The sequence below is a fragment of the Salvia hispanica genome, chromosome 6 (genome assembly GCF_023119035.1).
Source record: "Salvia hispanica cultivar TCC Black 2014 chromosome 6, UniMelb_Shisp_WGS_1.0, whole genome shotgun sequence".
In the NCBI taxonomy this organism is placed as follows: domain Eukaryota; kingdom Viridiplantae; phylum Streptophyta; class Magnoliopsida; order Lamiales; family Lamiaceae; genus Salvia; species Salvia hispanica.
The window spans coordinates 24,114,863-24,124,799 of NC_062970.1; the positions used below are offsets into that span (position 1 = coordinate 24,114,863).

Sequence of the window (9,937 nt, forward strand, 5' to 3'; positions counted from 1 at the left end):
TGGCTTGCCAATGGATTAAACTTGGATTATGAGTATATCGACTCAACTTTCCAACTGCAAAGGCTATATCGGGTCTAGTACTAATCATAGCATACATTAGTGATCCAATAGCCTTTGAATATTCAAGCTGATTCACAGCAACTCGTTTATTAGGCACGAGTTTTGCACTAGGATCAAAAGAAGTCTTAACTGGAGAACAATCTTTGAAGTAAAATTTTTCCAACATCTTCTCAATATAATGTGATTGAGAAATGGAAATTCCTTGTTCTCCATGTGTGATCTTAATTCCAAGAATCACATCAGCCTTCCCCATGTCTTTCATCTCAAACTTAGATGACAAAAATGCCTTTGTTTTATCAACTTGATCTTGGTCAGTACCAAAGATCAACATGTCATCCACATATAAGCAAATGATAACTCCTTTACCGGTAGCATCAAATTTGCTATATACACACTTGTCTGCTTGGTTTAATACAAAACCATTAGACAACACCACGTCATCAAACTTCTGATGCCATTGTTTAGGGGCTTGCTTTAGTCCATAAAGAGATTTTACCAATTTACAAACCTTATGTTCATTACCAGGCATGACAAAGCCTTCTGGTTGTTTGATATAAATCTCTTCATTTAATTCACCATTCAAGAAGGCAGTCTTAACATCCATTTGGTGAATTACAAGATTATGTATAGCAGCAAGTGCTAACAATAATCTAATTGTGGAAATCCTAGCAACAGGAGCATAGGTATCAAAGTAGTCAATGCCTTCCTTTTGTCTAAAGCCTTGGATAACCAATCTGGCTTTATATTTGTCTATGCTTCCATCCACCTTCATCTTCGTTTTGAAGATCCATTTGCTATTTAAAGCTTCACAACCAGGTGGTAAATCAGTCAATATCCAAGTACCATTTTGAATTATAGAATCCATCTCCTCTTGGATTGCCTCTTTCCAAAATGCAGAATCCCTTGAAGCCATAGCTTCTTTGTAGGTCCTTGGATCATCACCAATAGTAAAGCAATATTGATATTGAAAATTAATCTCATTTCTTGATCATTCAAGTAAGTACAATTGGAAATCATTTCCAAAAGACTTAGCTTTTCTTGCTCTACTACTTCTCCTAACATCAGGAGGTGTATCAATCACTTTTCCAGTTACACCAGAGTTACTAGACCTTACAGTCATGTCTCCAGGTTTAGGTATAGACGTGAATCTATCCTCATGGCCAAAATCAGCATCCCTTGACTCAATAATAGAGTGCACAGATACATAGTCATTGGGTTCTAATACATAGAAGCTATAACAAATAGAATTTTCAGAATAGCCAAGAAACACACAATCTATACCTCTTTGACCTATGGTTTTCATTTTAGGGTCAGTTAGTCTTACCACTGCTCGACAACCCCAAACTCTGAGATAACTCAGTTTTGGTGGTTTCTTATGCCAAAGTTCATAAGGGGTTATCTTGTTCCTTTTATTAGGAACTCTATTCAACAAATAACAGGCTGTTAACATAGCCTCACCCCAAAATCCTTCACTTAGGCCAGAATAACACAACATTGAATTAATCATTTCTTTCAACGTTCTATTCTTTCTTTCCGCTACACCATTTTGTTGTGGTGTATATGGAGCAGTCGTTTGATGTATTATTCCAGTAGATTCAAAATATGCTGGATCATAATACTCACCTCCCCTATCAGTGCGAAGAGTTTTAATCTTCACACCATGATGAAGCTCTACACTTTCTTTAAAGATTTTAAATTTATCAAGAGCTTCATCTTTTGAATGACATAGATAGACATGATAAAATCTAGTAGCATCATCGATAAAAGTAACTACATACTTTTTATTACCAAGTGATGGAGTCGAATGAAAATCACACAAATCACTATGTATAAGTTCTAATACCTTAGTTTCTTTATTGACATTCTTATTGAAAGGTTGTCTAGTTATCTTAGTTAACATACAAGTTTTACACTTTTCACCATTCAACTCAAATGCTGGTATTAAACTCATTTTCGACATATCTTTCAATCTCTTGTAATGTACATGTCCAAGTCTAGCATGCCACAATTCTGATTTACTAACATGATTACTAGAACTAGTAGAAGTCATGCAAACAAAATTATTAACAAAAGAGACATCTAAATTCAACTTAAACATGCCACATAGATAACCAAAACCAATGAAATTACCATGCCTTGACAGAATGTATTTATCACTTTCTAACACTTGTTTATAGCCACAACTATTCAATACAATACCAGAAACTAAGTTTTTACGAATTCCAGGTACATAAACAACATTTTCTAACAATAAGGAATTTACAGAGGTAAATACTAGGCTAACAGATCTTATTCCTTTGATTAGTTCAGTTGCAACATTGCCCATCTTCAAGGAAGATCCATCTTCAATTGGTTTTAAGTCCTTGAACCATTGATGATCCTTGCATACATGACATGTTGCACCCGAATCAATCCACCATGAGAGATCATCATCCTGCACATAAAATGCTTCAGAGATTATTGATGCATATTAATTCTCAATCGAATGATCATTAGGTACAAAAAACGAACCTGATTGCTTTTCAGGATCCTTGGATCCATTTGGACCAGCCTCGTTTTTCCCTTTTCCTCCACCCTTTCCAGACTTACAATCCTTCTTGAAGTGCCCGGATTTGCCACACTTCCAGCAAGTCAGTTTGGGCTTCTTATTCCCATCCTTACTGTTATTCCCTTGAAACTTCCGTTTGCCTTGAAACTTACGTTTCTCTTTACCAGCCTTTGAGGATTCACCCTCTTCCACCATGTTCACAGAAGAACCAACCATGTTTTTAGCATTACCAACAGAGCCCTTTTCCATATCACGTATGGACTGTTCAATTTGGAAGTCATGTCCCAGTTCGACCAAATTCAACTCCTCCTTCTTATGTTTCAGATTATTTTTAAAATCCTTCCAAGAAGGTGGCAGTTTATCAATAATGCTAGAGACAGAAATGGATTCATCCATCTTCATATCATATTGGGAAAACTGTCCCAATATCCTCAACAACTCGTTGTATTGTTCCATGACAGGCCTCGAATCAACCATTTTATAGTTAATAAAATTACCAACAAGAAATTTCTTGCTAGAGGCATCCTCTGCCATATATTTGGCTTCGAGGGAATCCCACAATTCCTTAGCAGACTCAACATTTTGATACACATCAAACAGAGAATCAAACATACCGTTTAAGATGTGACTACGACATATGTAGTCATCGTTCTCCCACTTCATCCGCCTCCTCGTCTGTTCCAGAGTTTCGTTTTCAACAGCCTCGGGCATGGGAGTACTCAGAACATACATGACCTTGAGATTCGTCAGCATGAAATGCATCTTCTTCTACCAGCGTCTGAAATCCTGGCCAGCAAACTTATCCAACTTCTCGAAACCTTTCGTTCCTTCCTTCACCGTTTCCTTGTTCGACATTTTAATTGATTTGATCTTTGTTGGGGAGATTCAATATATAAAACAGAAAAACGGATATCTGAAAGTCGTGATAAACACTTTCAGATCAAATCAATTTGGCGGTTCTACCAAACTATTCGATCGGATAAAATTCAGAAGATTGTTTGAACTTTTTCGAATGCTAATTGTTGAAGATGATCAGAACCATAAGTAACGATCGGATCGGTTTATAAACATGAACAGACGCGTCTGTTCATTTTCTACCCGAAAATAACAGAATTTTAAAGGTTTTCGAAATTGCAAATTGGTCCTTTTACTTTTCCGAAATTACATTTTCGGATGAATTTCTTAAACAGCAACTCCGTTTGCCCCTTGGACCCCGCTATCCAGGGGCGCTGCCCCCGGACCCCCGTTCATCTGTTCAGGGGCTTCGCCCCTAACATCATAACGAATTCAAATAAGTGTGCACTCCGCACCCTCCATACTTATATGATGTATCGTTATAATAATACCGATCGATCAAGTTAATTCAATTACACTAAAATATCCAACAGTTGTCTAACAAACTTTTACTATTTCGACTATTGTCGTTTACTAAACAACATAAACATAGATAAGAGAATCAATAATTAGGTTTTCAACAGTAGTTAATCATAACCATCCTAATCCTAATATGGAGTAGGATTACCTTTCCTCTTTATTGTAATAACAATCAAACCATTAGCACTTCTCTTTTGAAAAGGCTCCTTCTACATAATCATTATACTTGATTAAAATGCACAACATGATCTAGTAAAAATACCAACAAGAAAATCAAATAGAGATGATGAGTGTGTTTTATTAACTAAATTTTAGTGTGCAACAAACTAAGTTAGGCACACGAAATTCACGAGGCCACCTCTTTTCCTTCATGTTATCAATGTATCATACTCTCTTTTTCCTACAAGAATATGCACTAGTTTCTTTTTAATCCATTCAACAACAATATGCAATTTCTAATTTTGGAAATCTTTTTCTGTCTAATGAGGTGGGACATTCTCCACTAACGATACTTTAATTATTTTTTCTCTCTACCTCTCTCTTATTTTACGAATCTATACTTATATAAAAGGCGAATTTTGGCATTCTTTTGAAATATTTATAAGTTTTGAGGTTTAAATATGAATATTTATGAGTTATGGGTGATTGAGTATAAAATAGATTATGATTGACATTGCAATTATAAATTTTCAATTATTATTTAGAAATTAATTATAAATTATTTCATGTATACAATGTGAAGTAACGGTCAATCATCATGGTGGACTAAACAAATATGCAATAAAACTCATTTATTCACAATAAGAAACCTATTATAACTTTTAATCCATGGCTAATAACAACAAATATGAATAAGAAAAGTCAAATCTTGTAATCTCTATTGTCTTAATTTTATAATTATGTGGTTTTAATTCCATGATCTCTCATGGACTAAATTTGTGCCTATAAAAGGCATAGAGTTGTGGATGAATCACACACCAACAAAAGCATTCTCCATTCTCCATTCTCTATTCTCTCTCAAGTTCTCAACCTTTTATTGTACATTTTAGGAACATTGTATTACTCAATTTTTGGAGCCCCATCAAGTTCATCGGTGTCTAGCGTGTTTGAGATGTTATGTACGTTAGGAGGATTTCATCTTTGGGGATAATACGTCAATCCTAGAGCACTAACCGTAATATAATTTGTCTTGCTGAAAGAGGGGTTTTCTCAACTAGACTTATAGTTCAATTTATTTTATAATTTTTATTGTAATTTCCATTTCATGTATTGTTTTTTTTTTCTTTTAATTGCAATAGTTAGAGTACCGCGTGTACATATGGTTTGAGAATTGTATCCCAATATTTCTTACAATAGTTAGAGTACCGCGTGTATATATTATGATTTACATTTTTCAGTAGAGAGAGATGAATAATTGTTTTAAACATATTTTTCAAAAGTATCACCACTTAATACTCTCTTCTTCGTTGTCCAAATAATTGTGTTTGTCTTGGTTCCATTTTAAATAGGGGAGTATATTTATTGAATTGTTATTTATAGTATATTTTTCTATTTTTAACTTATATAGTTATATTATTTTTTATTTTAATCAATTACTCCCTCCGTCCCCGAATAAGAGTTACTAATTTTCATTTTGGTCCGTCCCCAATTAAGAGTAACACTTCACTTTTACCATAAATGGTAAGTAGGTCCTACATTCCACTGACTCATTTCACTCACATTTTATTATAAAACCAATATAAAAAAGTGGATCTCACATTCCACTAACTTTTTCAACCAACTTTTCTTTACATTTCTTAAAACACGTGCCCGGTCAAAGTGCTACTCCTAATGGGGGACGGATGGAATATTAAATAATTTAAAATCGTATGACGAAAAATATTTCATCGTGCATCGCACGTCGGTTAACACTAGTTTTGTAATAAAACTCGTGCTGAATCCAAAGTGTATATTCTTTTAGGACGGAGAAAGTATATGGAGTATGTGGGTAGAAAAGTGGAAAAATGAAAAATAATTAGGAATATCCACAAACTCCCAATTGGCCCAATTTTATATATAAGTTGGAACTACCACTTTATTCTATCAGGCAATTTGAAATTGTCAACTTGTCAACTTGATTGAATATAGGGCCGAATTATTTTCAAATTTTTACATATATACTCCTCAAAAAATGGTTACTAAATTCAATGACACTCGATTATGGTGTAGAATTTGTGAGTACATATGAAATTGGTAGCAATCAATCTTATTGATGGAGCTCACTCACTCACTCTTACACCAAATGTAATCCTTCCCACTTGAATGTTACATCAGCCAAACGTATAAGATCATCAAGTCAACTGCTAATCAACATCCATCTCAGTTGGAAATCCACGCACCATTTGCATTAAAACCCCCACTTTTTCACACATTCACTCCCCAAATCATGCTTCATTTGAACTCTAGTTAGTACACATTCCCACCCTCACTGATGTAAAAGCCAATGCCTACTTCTTGAAACTGTTCATCAGCAAACACCTTGCCTCGATCATGTTCTACAAGATCATCACACTCACATTCTCCCTGCTGCAGTGTTTCGTCCCTCTACTCGGCCGGGGGCATCATCCACAAGCGCGTTACTCTATCCATACTGATAAAGCCGCGCTTCTAGCATTCAAGAACGGCATGTCGTTGGACCCCTATTCGAGCCTTGCCAACTGGAATGAGCACAACGACGTGTGCAACTTCACGCTTGTGAAATGTGGCAAGCTGCATCATCGGGTGGTGGATTTGAACCTCAACGACAACGCCCTCTCAGGGCTGCTGTCGCCCGTGCTTGCAAATCTAACCCAACTCCGGAACCTGTCTCTTTCCCGCAACCATTTCTTTGGTTCCATTCCTCAAGAATTCTCATCCCTTCGACACCTTCAAGAACTCGAACTTGGAAGCAACAATTTGCACGGCCTTATCCCACACTCATTGTCGTCCCTCTCCCGACTCACCTTCATCACTCTGGATCACAACAATTTGAGTGGTGAAATCCCATCATCGTTCTTCTACAACTGCACGAAGCTGAAAGTAGTCGATTTCTCAAGCAACCAACTAACAGGGACGATACCAGGTGAGATCGGAAGCTGTCCCGACCTCCTGGCAGTAAACATATACAACAATAAGCTCCACGGCGAAATCCCCGCATCTTTAGGGAACGCGACATGCCTCTACAATCTGGATGTCGAGTACAACTATCTATCCGGTGAGCTTCCCTCGGAGATGCTGGCAAAGCTACACAAGATGTTGTATCTTCATTTGTCAAACAACTACATGATTAGTCACAGCAACAACTCTGATCTTGAGCCATTTTTCACCGCACTGGCAAACTGCACCGAGCTAGCTGAACTGCAGCTGGCGAGCAACGGGCTTGGTGGGACGCTCCCACACTCCATTGGAGGACTGAGCACATATTTGGGGGAGCTGCAGCTGCAAGAAAATCATATCTTTGGATCAATCCCTCCTCAAATAGGACACTTGCAAAGCCTAACAATACTGAATTTGACATCCAACCTTTTCACTGGCACTGTTTCTAAAGAAATAGGCAAGCTGAAACATTTGGAACAACTTTCCCTCTCTTTCAACTTCTTCACCACAATTTTAACCCCGTTAGGAAACCTATCGTCTCTCGGTTTGGTGGATCTTTCGCATAACAATCTGTCGGGACGGATCCCTGAAGAACTCGGAAATTTGGCAGGGCTATGTTTTCTGTTCCTGAACAATAACCTTTTCTCAGGGGAGATACCTCCGAGCTTAGGGAGCTGCACGGCCCTCCAAGCCCTCGACCTCTCTTACAACCAACTGACAGGGAACGTACCCCCGGAGTTATCAGGATTCCATGAAATGCGTAGGTTTATGAATCTATCACACAACCAACTCAAGGGAGCAATGGATCTTAGCAAGCTCTCATCAGTCGAAGAAATCGACCTGTCATCAAATTACTTCAGTGGCAACAACATCTTTAACATGATATCAAGCTGCTTGGAGCTGAAGGTGCTAAACCTGTCGAACAATTCTCTACAAGGGCATCTCCCGGAATCGTTAGGTGATCTCAAGAGCATCGTGGCGTTTGATGTCTCTAGAAACAAGTTGTCAGGCAAGATCCCCGTGAGCTTGAACAAGATCACCACGCTGACCTTGTTGAATCTCGCATTCAACAACTTTGATGGAACTATTCCCTCCGGAGGCAGATTTGATTCCATGACGTATCTGTCCTTCATAGGCAACCAGGATCTCTGTGGGCGAATACCGGGCATTCCAGTCTGCAAACAAGGGCGACACAACTTCCACTCCCACATCTTCGTGATCATCTTATGCATTGTCATATTTATATCAGGAATATGCACAATAGTCTGCTGTTTGATGGGATACCGGAGATCGAGAGCTACTAGCGTGAGAAAACAAGAACTAGACTTGACACACAATTATCCGAGAATAACCTACAAGGAACTGCTAGACGCGACTGATGGATTTAACGAGCAGAGGCTAGTTGGCTCTGGGAGCTATGGCCGTGTCTATCGCGGTATTCTCTCAGACCACGACACACAGATAGCAGTCAAGGTCCTACAACTGCAGACAGGGAACTCAACCAAGAGCTTCGCCCGAGAGTGCCAAGTCTTGAAGAGTATCCGCCACAGGAACCTGATACGGATCATCACAGCGTGCAGCCTCCCGGACTTTAAAGCTCTCGTGCTGCCCTACATGGTGAATGGAAGCTTGGACAGCCATCTCTACATGCAAGCAGCAGACGGCCTGAGGCCGGACTCCTCTGATCTGAGCCTGCTTCAAAGAGTCAACATTTGCAGTGACATTGCACAAGGAATGGCTTATCTGCACCATCACTCCCCGGTTAAGGTCATCCACTGCGACCTCAAGCCTAGCAACGTCCTTCTCAACGACGACATGACTGCTCTAGTCTCCGATTTTGGGATAGCGAGGCTGGTGGCCATAGGATCAGGAAATGCGGCCGGAGTTATAGAGAATATGGGCGACTCAACGGCCAACATGCTAAGTGGATCAATCGGATACATCGCGCCAGGTATGTACATCTCTTATTCTAAGCAGAGTGACAAATGCAAAAAAGCAAACTTGATGATCATAAATTCATAATTCCTTTATCAAACCTCCAAGAGTACGGATGTGGATCGAGTACCTCAACGAAGGGCGATGTATACAGCTTTGGAGTTGTGGTTTTGGAGATGGTGACGAGGAAGTGGCCAACAGATGAGATGTTCGTTGGAGGACTGAGCCTGCAGAGCTACGTGAAGAGGCACTTCCAGAGCGAAGGTGAATGCGTGGTAGACACAGTGTTGTTGAGGGCATTGTGGCAGGAAAGAGATGAGGTGAAGAGGATGTGGGAAGTGGCCATTGTAGAGCTGATGGAGCTGGGATTGCTCTGCATGCGGGAGTCGCCCTCCACACGCCCTACAATGCTCGACTGCGCGGATGATCTGGATCGCCTCAAGACGTACCTCAACGGAGACACCACCGCAACATTTGCATCGTCACATGGCATATCATCTTCAACCTACAGCTTTGACTAATGTAGAAATTGTTGATGTAGTAAGGTTTTCAGCCTCACTTGCTTATGATCAAACTTGATAATCAACAATTTCATTCTTCTGAACTACGTTCCAGCAAGCCAGATCAATTTCACATTGAGTCACACCTAGTTTCCATAAATGAAGCATATAGTGCCAGTTTCGATATTATAGTCAGTTCCATGTTGATAGAGGATTTTCATTTTGTCACTCTTTTGGAAAAATAAATAATAAGTAGTTATAGTGGAAAAAAAGTAAAGTAAGAGACTCTACTTCATTCTATTCATCCACTTTAACTCCTCTACTTCATTCTATTCATCCACTTTAACTATTTATTATTCCCTTTGTCTGTAAAATGTTGTCTATGTTTGACTCGACACGAGTTTTA

General features: G+C 38.9%; 1 protein-coding gene across 2 annotated transcripts; it reads left to right on the forward strand.

Annotated features, from left to right (window-relative positions):
• The first annotated feature begins 6,358 nt into the window (after positions 1-6,358).
• LOC125197157 (putative leucine-rich repeat receptor-like serine/threonine-protein kinase At2g24130) lies at positions 6,359-9,715 on the forward strand. 2 transcript variants are annotated; one of them, XM_048095865.1, is made up of 2 exons: positions 6,359-9,047; positions 9,140-9,715. In XM_048095865.1, the coding sequence occupies exons 1-2, from the start codon at positions 6,512-6,514 to the stop codon at positions 9,550-9,552; spliced, it is 2,949 nt and encodes a 982-aa protein (XP_047951822.1). In that variant the 5' UTR covers positions 6,359-6,511; the 3' UTR covers positions 9,553-9,715. The 2 variants fall into 2 exon arrangements, with proteins under 2 accessions (XP_047951822.1, XP_047951823.1); XM_048095866.1 differs by having other exon boundaries at positions 9,186-9,346.
• The last annotated feature ends 222 nt before the right edge of the window (positions 9,716-9,937 follow it).